Source organism: Athalia rosae, chromosome 8 (assembly GCF_917208135.1).
Source record: "Athalia rosae chromosome 8, iyAthRosa1.1, whole genome shotgun sequence".
Taxonomy (NCBI): domain Eukaryota; kingdom Metazoa; phylum Arthropoda; class Insecta; order Hymenoptera; family Athaliidae; genus Athalia; species Athalia rosae.
Genome location: NC_064033.1, coordinates 5,143,933 through 5,163,021, shown reverse-complemented (window position 1 = coordinate 5,163,021; position 19,089 = coordinate 5,143,933). Strand labels below are relative to the sequence as shown.

The window sequence follows — 19,089 nt, the reverse complement described above, 5'->3', positions numbered from 1 at the left end:
TGATAATAGAACTCCTAGTTACTGGTGATATCTGATAGATAGATTTATAGTCATACAGCTGACAGCTATAATGCGGTTTGAAAATTCGGTTTTCTGTGTGAGAATATTGTGCATATGGTGATATCTATATATAGAATAGGATAAATATATAAATTGGCTTTTATCCAATCCGGCTGGTGCACGCTTTCTGGTCTCATAAGCTCGCCGCGAGCTTTAGCCGTTTCAACTTCTTCCTTCTAGCTCCACGCTTAGTTTTTTTTTGGGTTTTGTTCTTTCCTTCTTTGTCTCCTTATAGTTTTCTCACTTTCATATTCTTCTCCCCAATCACCAGTGGTAGTGACTGATAAGAATTCTCTAGCTACTTGATCGTTATAGTATTGAAGTTTTAAGTGTATCGTGGATACCAAGTTTCAACAAACCGCATATCAGAGTGAATTAGTGGAATGTGAACTAGCCAAAAAATTATATCTACCGGCAATACGGAGTAATATTTATACATGTACAAATATGTGCCTCCTGATTAATAACGAGCATTGTCAGATTATATATATGAATGTCAATTATGATTTTCATTAAACTCCAATCGTGCACAGCTGATCGTAGAAAAATTCGTCGATGGGTCTAAAATTATGTACTTTTCAACTCATAAAAAATGAATTAGTGATCCAAAAAAATTCAATTCATATTCATAATTATTATTACTGCATAAAATTCATTACAGATTTGAACAAACTATTCCATTTTACTCGTATCGATTGCAGTGTCTATTGTTTGTTTCTTCGTTTGAAAAATTAAATATTACACAAGTGTAAATATTATTCCCATCATGTAACCAAGTGCAATTCTTTTGCATTTTTTTTTTTCGTTTTTGTGTGAATAAAAAAAGAAAACAATCAACCGTGAGTGTACAGAAAAGTTGATGAAAAATTTCCTCTTTCTATCTAAAAGTTGATAAAAGTTTTTGGTTTCTCCAAACTGTGACGGGCTTTAGGAATAAAAAACTGAACAATGGCATTAAAACCGACAATGCATCACCTTTATCCCACGGCAATGAAAGGAGACACACTTTGTCCCTTGGGATTTCATCCCCAGGTCAGATGGCCGACGAGGTGCAAAAGATGCTTTAGGTATAGTGAATGAAATAATGATAATTATTCAGTGATTTTGTATCCAAATCTCTACGTGGAACAGCAAAGCAATTTATAACGCTGCAGCATTACCAGAATAGAACAGACTGAGACTATTAGGAAATCGAGGTCTGAATTCCCGGTGGAAAATCTATTTAGATAAAACTGAAACGTGGGCTGAAATTCAATCAAGATTTTTATCACATACTGTTAGTTTTTTTTTTTCAAAAGTCTCAGATATCTAATATGCTATACATGCAATGAGTCATTGTTCAGACAATAGTTTTCTGTTTTTTTCTTTTCTCATTTTTTTTCAGGGACTATAAGGAACACATAGGAAAAAAAGGAAACTTAAAGGACACGACAGCTTCCTCACCGAGTCTTTCCCCATGGGAACCGTCGCCGACACGGTGTGTACTATAAATTTCGACTTTCACGGTGGCAAGGAATATTTTTGACATAAGAAGAAGACTTTTGAAATAGAGGAACAACAGTTTGAGATTTCTGATGGAGTAGAATCCTGTATGTAAAGTAATAATAAATGTTCTAGTTCTACGGAAAATACAGACCGTCGTAACTGGGCTTCAACGTCAAACCTGAGTAAAGATGAATCTACGAAGGTTTTCCAGCAGAAAAATATTTCGGAGAAACGTCAGGCTTTGGGTGGTGGCTGGTCGTCGACATCGACGATTGATAATTTGGTCGATAAAGATTGCGTAGCCGAAGGAAATACTGTTGAAGTTGATAAATTAAAAGGCGAAGATTCCAGTGAACTGAAAGTTAGACAAAAGAACTATGCGGGATCACAATCTGACAGTTATACCTTTAGGAGATTATCCAATTCGCTTGTACTTGATTCTGTAGCAGATGACGGTGATGGCGACTTTCAAACAAGTATGCCACAAAAACTGCAAATAAAAAGTGTTCAGAGTGTAGTTGATGACAACAATGACTCCGCTTCAACAAATGCGGATGTAGAATTTATTATTCAAGTTAAGAAATCGAGACCCACCGAGAATGGGAACGTGAAAACTAATGCAGGGACGACTGTCGCCAAAGATTTAAAGAGCGTTGATTCTGTGTACGAAAGTAATAACAAGGGTGGAAAGACGGAGAAGGTTCGTAAAATACCTTCTGGAAAGTCTTGGCCTTCTAATCCCAATAACAATTGACAGTTTTAAACAATTTTGAGATCGGATACTTACCATTTTTCTTTTAGAATGAAATTGAGAGACTTAAAGTTCAATTGAACGAGATGCGGACGCGTTGCGAAAAAGTGGAAAGAGAAAAGAGCGACATCTTACTCAGAAGATTAGCCTCGATGGATTCGGTATCGAACAAATCATCGACTAGCGAAGTAACGAAGCTTCAAAAGACGGTGACAGAACTCCAGGGTAAATGCGAAGGTGAGTTTGGAAAAAAGTCAAGTTTTCAGAAAAAACTTGACATTACTCAATTTGGTTATTTTGACAGTTCTCAGTGAGGAAAAGTCAGAACTTTTCTCTAAGCTGAAGAGCCTAGAGAAGGATTATAACTCCAAGATAAATCGTTCTGAAAAAGACAAAGTTGCCGATGAACTGAAGTCTAAACTAAAAGCAGCGGAAACTCTCTGTGAAACTCTGATGGATGAAAATGAAGACATGAAAAAAGAGATCAGGGACTTAGAGGAGGAGATTTACGAAATGCAGGACAATTTCAGGTTGCTAAATTTCCACCTATACTTTCAAATATGATTGGAATACAAATTTACACCTAAAACAATCTGCTCAGGGAGGAACAAGCCGATGAATACACTACGCTAAGAAAGGACTTGGAACAGTCCAACAAAAATTGTAGAATTTTGTCATTCAAGTTGAGAAAAGTGGAGAGAAAAGCGGAGCAGCTCGAGGCTGAGAAAAATAGTATGGAGAGCCAGTTTGAAGGGGTGAGCTAACGCTAAACGATGGCCCGCCACTTCTTTACATGATTCAACATTTTTTTGTAGTTAAAAAAACTAGAACTGACCATGCGGAAAATCAGCAACGAGTTCAAGAATAGATCAGCTAAAAAGGCGACTGATTACACGACCAAAGTGCAACTTAAGAAGATGGTCGACGACCTTGAGAAGGAGATCGGTAAGTGATCGAGACAATAATTATTGAGTTTATTCTTTCACCTTCTCTTGCTTTCTTAGGTGATGTTGTCACTGTCATTTCATCCGCTGCTGCCGGCAAAGAGATTGAACTTCAATTGAATGCATCCCCATCTGTCAATCAGGAAAGTGTAGGTAGCAAAACTAATGATAAACTTGCAAAAGAGCACGAAATCCTAACACAGAAGCTGGAAAAAGCTTTGAGAGAACTTGCCAATGAGAGAGAAATCAATAAAAAGACAGAAAAATCTAGTGCTCCTAAAGTTACCGGAGATCAAGATAACAAGAACAGCTCTGAACTGCAGACTCGTGAGTATAACTACACAAACAAGGTCTACAAGTAATAAAATGTTAGTTTCTTTGATATTAGTATCACTTAATTTCGTTTCCATAATTGGTTCTACAGTGAAAAAGAAGGTGGAAGACTTGCAAAGTACAAACAAAGAAGATCGAGCTGCATGGGAAATCGAGAGAGTAAAACTGCACGAAGAAAAAGAAAAACTCAAGTCTAAGCTACTCTCCCTTTCAGCGGAAAAGCTAAAAGTCTACAACGAAGTTGTCCAGCTTAAAAAAGAACTGGGTAAGCCTTATTCTTTTCATGCTTCACCAATCTACCTCTTCGTTTTTTTTCACTCAACAGAAACAAATCTCTTTTAGAGTCTGCAGCTTCGACTGGCAAGGAAAGTGCAAAGATCGAATCAGCGATGAACGATTTGAAAAAAGAATTGAACATGGAGAAAGATAAGTGTAAAAATTTGCAGAATGATTTGAGCAACTACGTGGAACGGGAAGGCAGAATAGCAAAGACGCTGGCGTCGGTGAGTTTCTGTAGTGAATAACCATAAGTGAGAACAATCTGTCGAATTTTACACATCCCCAATGATCTAGATGGAAGCCAGGAACTCGCAGTTAGAGAACGAATTGAAGCGAGTTAAAGTGGAGCTGGAAAATGAGCGAACTTCTGGTTCATCTAAGCTGTCAAAAGCCGCGTCTGAAATCAGCGAGCTTAAAAAAGAGGTAGAAAAATTACGTGGGGAATCCGAAAAAGCTCTTCAAGGAAAAGAGGCGGAAATCGCAAGCTTGAAAAAGCGAATCACAGTTTTGGAAAAGGCAGGAATCAACGCAAAAAAGCTTAACGAGATGAAACAGAGCTACACTGAAAAAATAAGTAGTGAGTTAGGATTCAAATTCGGTGCTATTGGAGTGGATCTGTCGAATGATTTTTTGGTTTTGTTGGTTAACAGACTTAGAAAAGGAAGTTAAGAACGGTGTCGATCTCTTCGATGATCTGAAAGTCAAGTACGGAGTCCTGGGTGATTCCAGGGCGCACCTCGAAAGTGAAAACGTGATTTTGAAAAGGTATCGATAAACTTTCCGACCCTTTTTCCTCTGGAATTGAATATAACAAACGTTGCAGCAAACTTCTCGACCAGAAGCACGATCTAGCAAGTACAGAAAAGGAGCTAAAAGCCCTGCGAGAGACTTACAACACAAAGCAGGATGCTTGGGTGAAGGAAAAGTTAAAATTAGAGGTAATCCAAATAATAATATCCCTGGCAATCATTTTCTTCATGGTTTTCTGTCTTAACCTCAGGAAAAATTGAAGGAGCAAGACAAATCCTTGACAAAATCATCCCTTGACGATAAAACAGAAGACATAATAAGACTGAAAAAAGAAAATTCTGTATTGGCGGAGCAATTGGACGTTGCGAAGAAAGTTGTAAGTGTACATGAGCACCGATAGTATTCTAACAAGGTATTCCAAATCGACCAACTCCCAATTTCAGAACGAAGACCTCACGAGCAGGCTCCAGGATTACGACAGTGTATCAAAAATCCAGAAAAACTGGTCCGCGGATACTTCTGCCCTGGAGACTGAGCTTCGCAGGGCAAAAGCTGCGCTTACAAACGCTGAAAAAATTCGCAAGGCCGATCTAGCTCAGTGCAAAATGCGATATGAGCACAGGATAACTGCAATTAACGACGAGATTCAGTCGATCCAAAATCAACTGTCAAGATACAAAAGAGAGCGGGATACGTACAAGCACATGCTCGAAGGCGCGCAGAGAACTATAGGCGATTTGAAAACTGTGAGAAAAAGACGACAGTCGACCACGTCGACCGGCAAATCTGACGAGGTGAGTGTTTTTCGGGTAATTTCCTGAGTTTGGTCGGATTAGTTCTTCTAAAATTTTTGTTCAAGGATGAGGAAACTGCGGCGAATAACGTAACGCTACTGGAGAAGCAAATAAGTTGTATGGAAGATGAACTATCAGAAACTAGATTAGAATCTTCAAAATTGAAGACTGAATTAGTGTCGGAGAGGTCTGCCTGGCAGGTGAAATTCTCTGAAATGCAGTCGAGGATAAACGAGGTAATGTTTGTTGAACAACATGAACCAAGAAGCAGAGTTTGATGCGCCCATTTTCCAGCTCGAAGAGGAGCGACTTCTGTCCAGTGGAAGGACTAAAATTCCTGGTCTCAAAGTCCGGATGGAACTCGCTTGGCAAAAGGAACGGGAAGACCAGCAAAGGCTTCTTCAGGAGACTTCGACACTAGCTAGGGACCTGCGGCAGACCTTGTTCGAGGTAAAGAAAGGCAGACACAGGTTGATTTCTTAAAAATTGCGACTGATTTTCATTGCTTTATTGTTAGATTGAGAGAGAACGTGACAAGGAAAGATTGGAGAACAAGAGAAAGCAAGACCAGGTGAAGAAATCGTTCGACGAGGAGAAAGAGGAGAACAAAAAGAAACTGATAGAGGTAAGTAGATTGCAAAGACTTGAAAGTGCCTGCCTTCATTGCTCTCTTCATTTCTAGCTCCAGTGCGACCTTTTGGAGCTGCGTGACGCCCACGCAAAGTTGAGAACAAGCAACGAGAAGATGAGAAGAGAGAAGGAACGACATGAACGAGAACGTGAAGAGCTCCGGGATGTCATTGCAAGCAAAAGAAGACTCGAGCAGAACGAAGCTAGGAGCGTGAATATCATCCTTCAACAGGTGGACGATCTCATGAAACTCTTCCCTGAACTCTCTGCCAAAAATGGCAGCGAAACTTCAGGGAGCAAACAGCAAACGAACAGCGACACTTACACCCCAACACCTCCCAGGAGACTAAAGGTCCTGGAAATGTTTAAGAAATTCAATTCCATGGTGAAAATCAGTCCTAATTTAATATTTCCGGTTTCAGGGACCCAAATCAAGGGAGTCTTCGCCGATGATGGATTCGCGGGAAGATATAAGAGGTAGGATTCAAGTTTTTTGTTGCATTCATTGGTTATTCATTTCTTTCGCAAAATTCACAGGGTCGACGAAAGACTTGGGTGGAAGAACGGAGAAGTTGGAATATACGATCAGCAAACTGATGGAAGTAGCTAAGGAGTTGAAGGACACAAAAAAAACTGCCGACAGTGCATCGGCCGCCAGCAAAATGAAGAAATTTGGGAAACGGTACTGAAAAAACGTACAGAATCAGGCAGATGAATGAAATTTGTGTTTTCATCCCAACAGATCAACGTCTATTGACAATGACTCGTCAACTAGGGGAACGGCAGGCCCAAATCGAGGATATGCTGATAAATCTACAAGTGCGCAGAAATCTAGTCTAAAAAGAAAGAGTTTGTCTTTGGAACAGACTGCGGGTAAAAATGACCAGGTAACAACCGTCTTTCTGGACCTGTTTTGATTTTGTCTTCATGTCATGATTAATTTCAAAGGTTATCTGGACCAATGATAGCAACGTTTCGAGCTTACAATCTCTTGATGGTTCTGAAGCGGATAACTCGAGACGTTACACTGGGCAAAGAGATTCGAGCGTCGACAGGTGCAAAGATTTGAGATTTCGTTTTTTTTGCCTGTATGCCTTGCTTCCGGCATAACTTAACATGTTTATTTTCCAGTCGATTGTCCGGCGGTTCAACGAAAAGCGATATGCTGCATCAGCGGGATAAGAAGTACAACAAGGGGATTATCAGGAAAATCACAACGAAGCTCACAAAGTCAGCTAGCATCGATGATCCTAATAGTTCATTCGACTACTCGATGCAGGTAAGAATATATTGGGGTAGATAAGTTGAACATTTAATCGACAAACTTATTGGACTTGATTATTCTCAGACTTCGGGATCTGAAGCGAGTATTAATGAAGATACCAAGCATGGGAAGAGGAACTTGAAGAAAAAGTTGACGGACATGTTCAAAAGGGGCTCATCGAGAAGCAACAGGTGAGAGAGTCGACTTAAGATTGACATATTTTCGAGCAGATTTTTCAGTTTTGATATTTTTAGTTTGGACAGAAGAGCGGGAGGGTCTCAAGAGTCTAGTAGACCATCATCGCGGAATTCTATGGCGTCAAAAACGTAATGGCAACTCATCATGTAGAAATAATATAAATATGTATATTGTAAATGACTATCACTGTAAATATACATACGTGTCAAAAGAATTCCTCTTCTCTCTCCCGAATCACAAAAACTTCTTAATTTTCATTTTTGCTGATTCTGTGAGCCGCATTTCTTAGAGAGTTAGTAATATCCTCCCTTGACATCACCTGCATTCGGCATCGGAGGATGTATCTTCCTTCGTTGATCATTACTGTCCAGATTTCTGGCACTTTTGCATCACGTTTCCTATAGATTGTTCCAGACAGTCTGCACATAAACAGTACCAAAGCTTAATCTTATTGTTTTAGGATGTAATGCAATAAATGAGCAATCGATTAATTACCTCGTGTCACGAACTTTGTTTTGCTCCTTGATTTGAAGAACTTTGTTTAGCCAGTAGAATGTTGAATTTTATTTCATTATTAACGACCACAGCTGATCTCTTCTAATCTCCTCTAACAATACCAACTTCTATTGCATATGAAGCTGCAGTGCTCATAGCTGCTGATGGACATTGTGACACAACATTCCAAGTTTATTTTGACAGTTGATTAAATAACAAACAAAGAATGACTCCGATAGTCTTTTGATTGTTGAAGAATTCGTCTACATAAAAATTTCAGTGCCTTATGTTCCATGGAATTGAATCGACTCATAGTTGTCTTGAGGTTTCTTTATTCTTAATTATAACAGCTACATTTTTTTATATCTTTGCAGGAGCTTTGAACCTGTGAAAAGTTCTTTCTATGACAATAAAATGCTCTTTGACTATAGATAAAGCACTGTTTTGCTATTGTTATATTACAAACGTCTACGGATAGAGGATTGGAACCTTTTTTGTCAGCACCTAAGCATTGACAACGTTTTAACGTATAAATCAATTTACGTTCTGTCAATTATTTGACCATAGATACACATTAATAGACAGCGGTGCAACATAGGGTACTCAGATTGAGTAACGGAGCATAAATACCTCTTGTTTTTTAACAATGCCAATTCTTCTGACAAAGCTTCGCAAATACTAATAAAAGAATTTCAATTTTTAGCGTGATATATTCTACACAGGGAAATATGAAAATGGGTAGAATTTATATAGATAAATACTGTATTTTTTATATAAATTCATCGGGTTCTCTAGGAGCATCCAAATCTCTGTAGTGGATCACAGGTCTCATATCGCTGCCACCGCCACTAGAAATTACAAAATTAAAGAATGAAGATCGAGGAATTTGGGCAGGTACGTTGCCAATTTATATAAAAACGAACAACAAATAAATGTCTAAACTAACGTGAATTATTAAAATTATAATTAGCAACACTAGCAAGTTAGATATTCAATTTGTGCGAAAAGTATATCATGCAACTTGCATAATTTCAATCTGTGAAATATAAGTGAAAGTAAATTATCGTCGAATATTTTTGAAGTATAAATTGACAAGCATGGACCGAACCCACCAGCTATGACCACGATCAGGGAAAATGAGGGGGAAAGAAGTTGGGTTATAAAAAAAAAAAAAATTCTAGAGAAATTTTTCTGCCATTAACAAAATATAACTTTATTATTCATAATCTCTTTGCCATCTCATTTTCCTTCATAGTGTTGTTTCAATTATTTGTTCATGGAACGAGATGAAATTCATGCCAAAATTTGTACACAAAAATTGATTATTATCTCTTTCTCAAGTCAATGTACCTGTCAGTTTCTCTTGCTTAGTGGCGGATTTAAAACATTGATAAAAAAATAATAAAAAAAAAAAAAACAACAATTCTATTGACTTAATGATAAAAATATTATAATGGTCTATCGTGTAAAATTTCAATCTATGGTTAGATTTAATTCAATTGATGAAATAAATTATTCGTCAACCAACTTGGTGTATGTTCTGTTTTTTTTTTTTTTCTTTTCATCTTATCGTTTGAAGTGTAGAAAGATATGAAAAATATTGGAGACAATTACTTGATGAGACGGGAATAATAAATAATCAAGTAAAAAATTTAAAAAATGTCCATGTCAGGCTGGTCCAAATCGTTATAACTAATAACAGGCCTTGCAGTATAGTCTGGAGCAGCCCTGTAATGATTACACGATCACCTCATAGAATGTACGGAAAAATTTTGTTCGAAAAAATAAAATATCGGGCCAGGTATCTTATACTGAATGTTGAAAAAAGCTTTAGAGATATAAAACAAAGGAAAAGTGGGAAATGAGAAAAACATGAAGACTCTGGACAAGGGTCGTCATTCCGTCGTTACATACAGTCTTCATGTAGAGAAGCAGAAAGAGATTACGTGCGTTCAGAAATTAATGAACAATGAAAAAACTTACCGCCCTCTGTTGAATCCACCGCGATTGGGACGAGGCATCCCAAACCCTCCACCAAATCCACCTCCATAGCCTGAACCGTAACCTCCTCCTCGACCTCCATAGGCTCCGCCATAACCCCCAAACCTACTGAGAAAACACAAAACCAATTTTATCGAACATTAGAGCATTCTATTGCAGTTCACATTGCCAAAAGTCGATGAAATGAAGGTAAGAAAATAATTTCACTCACGCCGCGCCTCCGTAAGGCGGAAATCCTTCGCGCGGACCTTCTCTGACAGGTGTTTTGTTCCCTGGATGTTCGGAGAGCTGGGGCCTTTTTGGGTCTTTTAGATAGTTGTTAAAATATTCAGCCTCAGCTTTTACTTCCGCTACTTTTTCAGCGTGCTTGTTGAATATATGTTTCCGAATGAAATCTGGACCCTTGAATTTCTTTCCACTGAGTGGACACAACCATTTGTCCTTAGAAAGCTCTTGCGTGTTGGCCTGCACGAATTTTTCTACCTCACTGTATCGCCATTCGTTAAGAAAAACGTGGGGATCAAATTATTTCCATTGACATAATTAAAATATAAACAGTGAAAAGCAAAAGGATACGCTTCAGAATTTTTGGCACCAAGTTTGTCAAACTCATCAGACGTGGTAGTAGCCATGGGAGTCAGAAACACCGACATCTTGCTTTCGAAATTACGACAATATTCCGAAAGTTCTGTCGCAGAAACTTTAGCTGTTGGGGGCGAGCCTCGAACATGCATTATTCCACATCTATTTGGCATCTCGTCTTCGTTTGGATACTCGCAGTGGTTGTAATAATCGACGGAGTGAACGATTCGCAAGTAAAGCACGAGTCTATCTAAAACCTAGAGAAAATAAGTAAGTTTTAAGTTAAATTAGATTTTGTTAAAAGCAGAATAATATCGATCAATTATTTTTCACTCACTTTTATCAATAATGGGTCACGTTCGATTGGGCCATCGCCATCTCCTCCAACTTGCCCCTCTTCCTGGTCTCCGGACATTCCCAAAAGTTCTTCCTCTTCGGCGGAAGCTTCTTCTATGAGATAGTCGGTGATGTTTTTCAAGACTGGGTTCTTGGATGACAGTCCAAACGCCTGAGTCGGTGGAAAATTAAAATTGAATTCCGAGTTTTTGCTTTTGAATTACTATTTGCCAAACGAAATTTTGGGTTCACTCACAGCTTGTTCCGCCTCATTGGCAGTCCTGTTATCTTTCCCATCATCTCCGTCTTTGCTATTCGCCTTATCTTTTTTATCATCGTTCCACAAGCCTATTCTGTTGTCCAAATTATGAACGATTTTAGCACTCAATTTTATGTCGTGTCTCACTATTTGCTTATGCGAGGTGAGCCCGTTAACTGTACGAATACGACGAGACAAATCTCGGTTCACAATGGCGCCAAGTTCACAATCACGAAGCTGTAAGCGAAAAACGGATTCATAAATTCTCAGTTTCTAGCCACAAACCTAAAAAACCTAACTCAATCTACCAATGTAAAATGATAAAGACGGAGGCGGCTTACCCTAATGTTGTTGAGACTCCAGCAGATTTCTTTAATGTTGACTTGTCGCTCAAATGAAACCCAACCACGTCTGAACCAACGTCTTTCTGGTTGAGGATCGGCGATGGCAACTCTCAAAAAACCAGGGAATCTTTTGCACATCTGCAACAAGATAATTGAAGATAGAATTTCATAAGTGACAGAAAATGAGACCTTCAACTTACAGCTTCGACTTCTGCCTTGGTTATAGTCGGTGCTAAGTTCCTGAGGAATATGCTACTAGTTTTGTGGAGCGCTCTTGGTTCTTTTTCTTTGTCTTCGCTAGCCAAATCTATGACAGCTTCGGGCTCGGCTTCCTTTGCAACGTCGTCGCCCTCTCCTTCGGAGGCTTTAACAGGTACGTTACTTTCCTCCGCCTTCTCTCCATCGTCTTCACCCTTTTCCATCTCCATTTTATCCTCGTCCTTTACCCCAGGCTTCTCTTCCGCTTCTGAAAATCATTTGATATCTATAAGTGAGCTCACAATTTTTCGAAGCAAATTAAGAAGCGCCATTGGGTCTACTCACGAGCCTCCGTTTTAGGCGTGTCTGGTTTATTACTGTCACTGTCTGAGGAACTGCTGCTACTGCTACTGCTGCTGCTGCTATTACTGTCAGAGCGTTTCCGTTTCTTGGAAATTTGTTCATCGGATTTTTCTACCTTTTCTTCCAGATTACCAACGGCTTCTTGCTCTTCCGCCTTGGCTTCCAGATTCTCTTCTGTTTTCTCATCTCCATCTTTTTTGTCATCTTTCTCCGGCTCACTCATCGTTACGTCACCGTTAACTTCGTTTTCGTCATTTTCCTGCTTATTTTCACCCTCTGCAGAGGACTTATCAGTTTTTTCCTCACTTTCTCTGTAAAAAGGGAAAAATTGTTTATCAATCAACCGCAATGACTATTTTGAGATAATTTTTTTCAACTCACGTCTCGTTTGCTGGTGGTTTTTCAGCTTCTTGTGCGCTTTTTTGCTCTTTGATTTCCTTTTCTTTAGGTGCAGGTGTGGTTTCTTTAGGGGTCGGAGGATTCGGAGGCTTGGCATCGAGCACCCTGAGGTCTTCTTCTGTGCCACCTTCTAATTTAATCACAACTGCATCCAAAAGATGTAGCAAGGCATCTGCTTGGTCAGCGTCGACAGACACCTTGTCTATTTCACCGAGACGGAGCATCTCAAGAAAGACTTCAACCCGTTTCTGCAGTCGATTCAAATAAAGAAAATCAATTTTCAATTCCTAAATGACGGAGGAGGATAGTAAAAAGCTAGTCTTCTCACCTTCAGCGCAGAGATCTGCTCATCTTTCCTTTTTACAGACTCTTCAGGGTGGTATTTAATTTTGAACCTACGATCGACCCACAAATAAAAAGTATTAATCAATTGCTGTCCCGATTTATTATATTCCATGTCACACAGCGTCTGGATAAAGTTCTATTTTTCTGTTTTCATAGGAGAATTGTGTAAACAAATGAGTCGAACGATTAAACCCGTCAGCCAGCACCACTACTGGCTTATTACTAAGCGAAAATGTTATTTATTTGTATATTCCGTTAAAGTCATAAGTTCAATTATAACAACGTCTCGTAGCGTTTGTCAATATATTTGACAGATCATCCAGCTCTAAAGTCAAACTTGACACAAACAACTATTTCAGTTTTGGTATGAATGAGTAATAACAAAAATTTAATCAAATAAAACGTGTAGAGTTTGAAAATAACAGAGAATCGAATGAGCTAAATAGTAGTTTGAGATATTTTGAACAATAGAGCGGAACGCCTTGTCGTTTGTTGGGTTATTATATGCGTGTGACAATGACGTAGAGCATGTTCATTTACAGAATGGAGCCTCACCTGTTGTATGATTATCAATTTGCTCGCATTCAGAGATTTCTCGAAGTTTCTGAGATACAATCTAGCGATTATATTCATTTTTCGTATAATAAGTTTTCATTTCAGGTTCAAGTTTTAATTATATTTCGGGTTTAAATTCGCGGCCTAACCGAGCGTAATTGGGCTTTGCGCGCCCAGCTCGTGTATCTCATTCTAATATTTTTTGCTCTTCATTTCGATGCGCGTTACGCGGGAGATCGCGTGTCCGTAAAATTCAATTGACAAAAAATTAAATCGGACGATACGACCTGCACCCAAGGCATAGGGCAACAGGGCGATGGCGGCTGTTTGCTGTAGGGATAGAGACAGATCTCATCACAATATTAAAAAGTTTCCAATTACAGAAACGTATCTAAATATCTTTTCTTTAGTCTTATTTGTTTTCGTTTCTTCTTAAACGATCAATCATATTTTCTACCGCTCGTCCACTCACTTCAACAACGGCTTCGACGTCTTAGATCGTAAGCAAAATAAAGAAAATTTCAAAACTTCATACGTCAACAGAAAAGATAGAAATAATTAATTTAGCCATTGTTGAAGCGGATTATCAAATGCCTAATTTTTCTATGATTACTTTGAAAATGTTACCCAGCTTTTATTTTTCGCATTTTAATTAGTAATTTCTTTCCTTTTTTTTTTTTTCTTTTGAAAGCATAAAAAGATACAATCAATATGTGATAGCGTGGACTATTTGGATAATTGGTGGTTTTACTTACCACTCTTCGTCCTTGTGAGCAACAAAGAATTCGTTTAGTTGTTGGCGCCTGAATTCTAATTTGTATTCGTTGTAACGTTTAATAGCTTCTTCGTCTGTGATTGAGTCTTCTTGTGTGACGAGGAACGCTTTGAATGACATCATTGGTGGTTGCGTCTCTACATTAGAGTTGCTGAAATTACCCGCCACTTCTCGACTGCAAATACAACCGTAAGAAATACAGTTAAAAGTTGCAAACTTTAAGCAATAAGCTACAAGTTATGAAAATCAGGGGCACCTGAGCCTGGCGAGAAGCCGAGGAGTGAATCGGCTCCGTTTCTGCATTGTAATACAGTTACTATTGTAAACTAGATCTCTACAATTTATTGTTCAGACAACAATTTGTAAGGAAGTAGACAAGAAACTAGCCTTAAACTTAATAAACAGAGAAACGAATAAATGAATAAACCTGTTATTATTTCCATGGTTCCCATAGTTATGGTTGCTATGGTGTGGAGGAGCGTAATGGTCTGGACCAACCCAAGAGCTTCCACCACCGTAGTACTCATGGCCGCCGTACCTAGGCCTATCTTCCCAATCGGTTCTCATCCTTTTCATCGGAGGAGCCATTTCCTGCGATCGTGCTGGACTATAACGCTCTCGTCCGCCGCTGCCTCCACCTCCTCGATACTCACGATACTCAGGGCGTGCGCGGGGACGGCTAGACCACTCTCTAATAAAAATTGAGAAGAAATGCAAGAGGATACAGATCTCATCTTCAAGGATTAGAGTAACTTGATTCGAAGGCTGGTTAATATTTTCAATTTACCTGTCAACCCATTCTTCCCGGCGTCTGTCATCCCCACGTCGGCCTTCCCTGGAGTATGACTCGGTCCTTTCCCCCCGAAACTTGTCTCGCCTCTTCCTATCATATTCATCGTCAGAGTCTGCCATTGATTATGAGAAATTCTGTCCCAGGTAATGAGTGACCTTGAATAAACGTCGTCGATTTTTCCTCTGTCACCAATCTGAAATTAAAACGAGTTATGAGACAACTCACATCGAGTAATCTTCGAACGTGACCTGCGCTTTGAAGCCGTGACGACGCGATGCTACGAGGAATACGGTACCCAGTTTCAACTACTTTCGGCTTTACACAATCGCTTGGAATGACTCGAGGCCTGAATTGAACCGTAATTCATTAACGTACCTTGATTAAATGCCGAATGAAGGCAGTAAAACTCGTCACCGATTGACAGATGCGTACATAACCCGGTCAGATCACACAAGCCTACGTGAAACTGGAGATGTGAATGACTTGGGAATGATTGGGAATGATGGCGTGACTGCGTGAAGCGTCCCCTGATTTTGGGACCGATCAATTTTTTGCTTCACGTAAACTATTGAAGATGGCGTTAAAGATGCAATTTTTCAAACTGCGTTGCAACAAAGGCTGCAACACGTGCATTCGATATTTTTCAACTTTTTTATTAATTTCAAAAACAATAAGACCTGACAAATCGTAATATCTTTTTCCCAAGCTCTCCTCTTCGTTTTACTATTCCTTGTATTTGATCTATAGATAACGTGTTCTGCAAATATTAAATAACAGAAAATTAGCATCATTACCCGGAACCAACCGCGACCCGGGATCTCGGGGATTTCAAAACGTTTCAAGTTTGATATCAGGATGTCCATCAAGGAATAAACATCTTGTTATATCACTAGTAACTGTAATACGCAGAATTCCTTGCTACCAAACCTCTGTACTTCAATTCCTTGTACACGCTTCCTTAGAACACAATCATCAAACATCATAGAGATTTCCAGGTAAGCAACGTTCACAATAGCCTTGAATTATGACAATGAGAAATTTGACAGCTCACTTAAAAAAAATTAGTGTGGATTTTCAAAAACCTTCAGCTTCATCGATTGTTCAATTGAAGATCTAACAACAATTTATTCATTGAATTGTTGAATAATTAATCAAATTTTATTGCTATAATAGAGCTATTAACATATACCCTCAGTGAGTAAAGTATTATTAGCAATATGAATATCAGAGACTGTATATTCAGATAATAAGTTAACGCATTATGATCAGGTAGCGATAATATCTCTCTACTAATTACAATGTAACTCGTTACGATCATCATCAACATGCTGGAGAATAAAATTCATTACTAATTGCCTTCGTGTTGCAAGTTCTTAATGTGAATCAGGGGTCAAGTAGTTGTTTAAGAGCTCATCAAAGCAAATACAAATTAAAGCAGCTACTACTGCAACAGATCTTGTTGATTTTGATAACTATTTATCATTAATAAAAAGAGAAAAGTTTTCTCTTTGAATATCTGAAAAATGGTTTTAACTATTTTTCCTGGAAACGCCAGCAACAAGGCACTATTGATTATTCTGTCAACTATCAAATGATCGTTCCATGAGATATGGGAATCGGTTGACAGGCTTTTTGAATCCTGTCGTCCTTCTACCATTGTAAGTGGGAGAAATCACTATGCCACTGTCGAGAGATCTTGGTATACATATAAGGATCCGTTTATGATCAGATCATTTGAAAAGTTACCCTAGAGCATGTATGAAAATAAACACCGGTGTTGGAATATAGAAAACAATGGAATTTGTGAAAGTTACAAATGTCTTGTACAATATCATCTCTGTAATCATACTTGCGCTCCTACTGTCAACAGCGAGTGCTCGACCAGGTAGAATTTCAATTGTTATAAAATCCATAAGAGAAACAGAACCAGTTGGATTTTTTTTTTAGAGTTTATAACATAAGAGATGATTTGACCTGTGTTTCGATTGGATTATAGGTAAAGACTTTGATAGGGAAGGAACTGGATGTCAAGGGACTGCTGTTGCTCAAAGTAAGTATAGAGTCACATTTTCAATTCCTCCTCAGAGTGCATTTTTCACCCTTTTCTCCTGAATTATTTGATTGACTATTGGTTTTTGTTCATAAAATCAGGTCATGCTTCGTCAAGCGCTTCCTCTGGTACAGGCGTTGCTCCTGGACAATGGTCATCAGGTAAAAGTCAAGGCTCTGATCTTAGTCAGGAGCATTTAGGACTCAAGCATCCGCATGTGGGAGTTTCTGGAGGACATTCAGGCCAAGTTCATCATGTTGAACATGGAAATCAGGGTAAGAAACATCATGAGTCGGGATCCGAGGACGGTTGGGAAAAATCAGAAGAATATTGGAATGAACCTGAAGAGTCTGTGGATAAATCTGAGGAGTTTTGGAACGAGTACGAAGAGTATTGGGATGGATTGGAAGATTCAGAACATAGTCATTATGATCATGATCATGATCATCACCATGAACACAATAAGGGACCCAAAGGTAGCGCCGGAGTAGGAGTCGGAACTCATCATGGTAAAGTCGGAGTTGGGATCGGAGCAGGAAAGGGATCCGGCTCTCATGGTGCGACAGGTGGAGCATCTTTAGGAGTGAGCAAAAATGTAGGATCTGCTTCTCATCACGGTGGAACATCTTCAGGCGTGAATAAGAACACGGGACTTGGAATTGGAGTAGAATTGGGACTCGGATCTCATCATCATGAGGCTGGCTTAGGCATCGGAGCAGGAATAGGATCCGGCTCTCATGGTCCAACAGGTGGAGCATCATCAGGAGTGAGCAAAAATGTAGGATCTGGTTCTCATCACGGTGGAACATCTTTAGGCGTGAATAAAAACACGGGACTTGGAATTGGAGTAGAATTGGGACTCGGATCTCATCATCATGAGGCTGGCTTAGGCATCGGAGCAGGAATAGGATCCAGCTCTCAAGGTCCAACAGGTGGAGCATCATCAGGAGTGAGCAAAAATGTAGGATCTGGTTCTCATCACGGTGGAACATCTTCAGGCGTGAATAAAAACACGGGACTTGGAATTGGAGTAGAATTGGGACTCGGATCTCATCATCATGAGGCTGGCTTAGGCATCGGAGCAGGAATAGGATCCGGCTCTCATAGTCCAACAGGTGAAGCATCATCAGGAGTGAGCAAAAATGTGGGATCTAGTTCTCATCACGGTGGAACATCTTCAGGCGTGAATAAAAACACGGGACTTGGAATTGGAGTAGAATTGGGACTCGGATCTCATCATCATGAGGCTGGCTTAGGCATCGGAGCAGGAATAGGATCCGGCTCTCATGGCCTGACAGGTGAAGCATCTTCAAAAGCGAACAAAAATATCGGTTCAGCATCACATCATGATGGAGCATCTACGGGAATAAGCAAAAATGCAGGACTTGGGATTGGAGCAGAAGAGGGACTCCAATCTCACCATGGCAAAGCTGGACCTGGTGTTCAACCAGGAATTGGATCTCTTGGCAATCATGGAGACAACTTCAAAGGTGAAGAATCTTTGTCAGGATCCTCCAGTAACTCTCAATCTGGTTCTCTTTCTACCAGTGGTGCAAACGTGCCTGGTAAGAAATTGTCGATCGATAAATTTCAATAGCTTCTATTTTGTCCAAGCTTAAATACTCGATCATGTGGTGATTTACAACAGGATCTAGCAGTAGCAATTCTAAAGCAAGCAGCAGTTCAACTGGCTCTGGATTAGGAGGCAGTGGAAGTAGCAGCAGCAGCAGCAGTAATTCCTGGGCTTCTGGAACCGGAAGTGGCTCCTCGTCTTTCTCCAGCAGCAGTTCAAGCAGTGAGTATTTTTTCCCAAAACTTAACGATTTTCCCACACAAAAGATAAACGAACACGACATTCATTCTCTGTTTTTTCTTTATTATGTAAGGCTGGTCAGGATCACATCCGGTTGGTGTCAAGGGTCACTGAGATGTCGAGGGCTCTTCGGCAGTACAAAATTCGTCCGGAAAACAAGTAACGAATTTTATACAAATTACTTATGCGATTAATTCTGCAAATATATTTGTGCAATAATCTGTCTGAAAAAATACATTTGTGACATTACAATATGACAATATTAATACGAGTTCAAATTAATTTCAGCGTAA

The 19,089-nt window shown here is 39.3% G+C and overlaps 3 protein-coding genes across 4 annotated transcripts; 2 read left to right on the top strand and 1 right to left on the bottom strand.

The window, feature by feature from the left end:
• The first annotated feature begins 211 nt into the window (after window positions 1-211).
• Window positions 212-7,702, top strand: LOC105686712 (intracellular protein transport protein USO1-like). The gene is made up of 26 exons (XM_048659866.1): window positions 212-1,127; window positions 1,445-1,537; window positions 1,678-2,245; window positions 2,347-2,533; window positions 2,601-2,826; window positions 2,898-3,051; window positions 3,112-3,241; window positions 3,301-3,567; window positions 3,665-3,838; window positions 3,916-4,076; window positions 4,147-4,429; window positions 4,503-4,617; window positions 4,676-4,790; window positions 4,853-4,978; window positions 5,046-5,396; window positions 5,462-5,632; window positions 5,691-5,846; window positions 5,914-6,021; window positions 6,079-6,378; window positions 6,449-6,503; window positions 6,564-6,708; window positions 6,769-6,913; window positions 6,975-7,081; window positions 7,158-7,305; window positions 7,375-7,481; window positions 7,545-7,702. The coding sequence occupies exons 1-26, from the start codon at window positions 1,009-1,011 to the stop codon at window positions 7,618-7,620; spliced, it is 4,587 nt and encodes a 1,528-aa protein (XP_048515823.1). The 5' UTR covers window positions 212-1,008; the 3' UTR covers window positions 7,621-7,702.
• Window positions 7,703-8,298: 596 nt separating this feature from the next.
• LOC105686701 (serrate RNA effector molecule homolog) lies at window positions 8,299-15,470 on the bottom strand. Of its 2 annotated transcripts, none has more exons than XM_012401768.3 (15): window positions 15,309-15,470; window positions 14,928-15,126; window positions 14,568-14,831; window positions 14,121-14,315; window positions 12,794-12,860; window positions 12,448-12,713; window positions 12,049-12,377; window positions 11,706-11,971; window positions 11,503-11,643; window positions 11,159-11,398; window positions 10,904-11,074; window positions 10,561-10,823; window positions 10,196-10,471; window positions 9,967-10,092; window positions 8,299-8,831 (listed from the first exon to the last, which is right to left on the bottom strand). In XM_012401768.3, the coding sequence occupies exons 2-15, from the start codon at window positions 15,050-15,052 to the stop codon at window positions 8,753-8,755; spliced, it is 2,808 nt and encodes a 935-aa protein (XP_012257191.2). In that variant the 5' UTR covers window positions 15,053-15,126; window positions 15,309-15,470; the 3' UTR covers window positions 8,299-8,752. The 2 variants fall into 2 exon arrangements, with proteins under 2 accessions (XP_012257191.2, XP_012257193.2); XM_012401770.3 differs by having other exon boundaries at window positions 9,967-10,089.
• Window positions 15,471-16,654: 1,184 nt separating this feature from the next.
• LOC105686143 (putative per-hexamer repeat protein 5) lies at window positions 16,655-19,062 on the top strand. Its single transcript, XM_025746899.2, has 5 exons — window positions 16,655-16,818; window positions 16,930-16,983; window positions 17,085-18,548; window positions 18,632-18,778; window positions 18,870-19,062. The coding sequence occupies exons 1-5, from the start codon at window positions 16,728-16,730 to the stop codon at window positions 18,908-18,910; spliced, it is 1,797 nt and encodes a 598-aa protein (XP_025602684.2). The 5' UTR covers window positions 16,655-16,727; the 3' UTR covers window positions 18,911-19,062.
• The last annotated feature ends 27 nt before the right edge of the window (window positions 19,063-19,089 follow it).

What these genes read in the sequence shown, in the direction of transcription:
- LOC105686701 (XM_012401768.3), bottom strand. Translation starts at nt 15,052, where the DNA reads ATGGCAGACTCTGACGATGAATATGATAGGAAGAGGCGAGACAAGTTT. An exon ending in AAACCACCAGCAAACGAGAC is followed by an intron (nt 12,378 to 12,447) that starts GTGAGTTGAAAA and finishes CCCTTTTTACAG; the next exon opens with AGAAAGTGAGGAAAAAACTG. An exon ending in GGAGTCTCAACAACATTAGG is followed by an intron (nt 11,399 to 11,502) that starts GTAAGCCGCCTC and finishes TTTCGCTTACAG; the next exon opens with CTTCGTGATTGTGAACTTGG.
- LOC105686712 (XM_048659866.1), top strand. Translation starts at nt 1,009, where the DNA reads ATGGCATTAAAACCGACAATGCATCACCTTTATCCCACGGCAATGAAA. An exon ending in TGCGGCAGACCTTGTTCGAG is followed by an intron (nt 5,847 to 5,913) that starts GTAAAGAAAGGC and finishes CTTTATTGTTAG; the next exon opens with ATTGAGAGAGAACGTGACAA. An exon ending in CTGCGGGTAAAAATGACCAG is followed by an intron (nt 6,914 to 6,974) that starts GTAACAACCGTC and finishes TTAATTTCAAAG; the next exon opens with GTTATCTGGACCAATGATAG.
- LOC105686143 (XM_025746899.2), top strand. Translation starts at nt 16,728, where the DNA reads ATGGAATTTGTGAAAGTTACAAATGTCTTGTACAATATCATCTCTGTA. An exon ending in AACAGCGAGTGCTCGACCAG is followed by an intron (nt 16,819 to 16,929) that starts GTAGAATTTCAA and finishes ATTGGATTATAG; the next exon opens with GTAAAGACTTTGATAGGGAA. An exon ending in CTCCAGCAGCAGTTCAAGCA is followed by an intron (nt 18,779 to 18,869) that starts GTGAGTATTTTT and finishes TTATTATGTAAG; the next exon opens with GCTGGTCAGGATCACATCCG.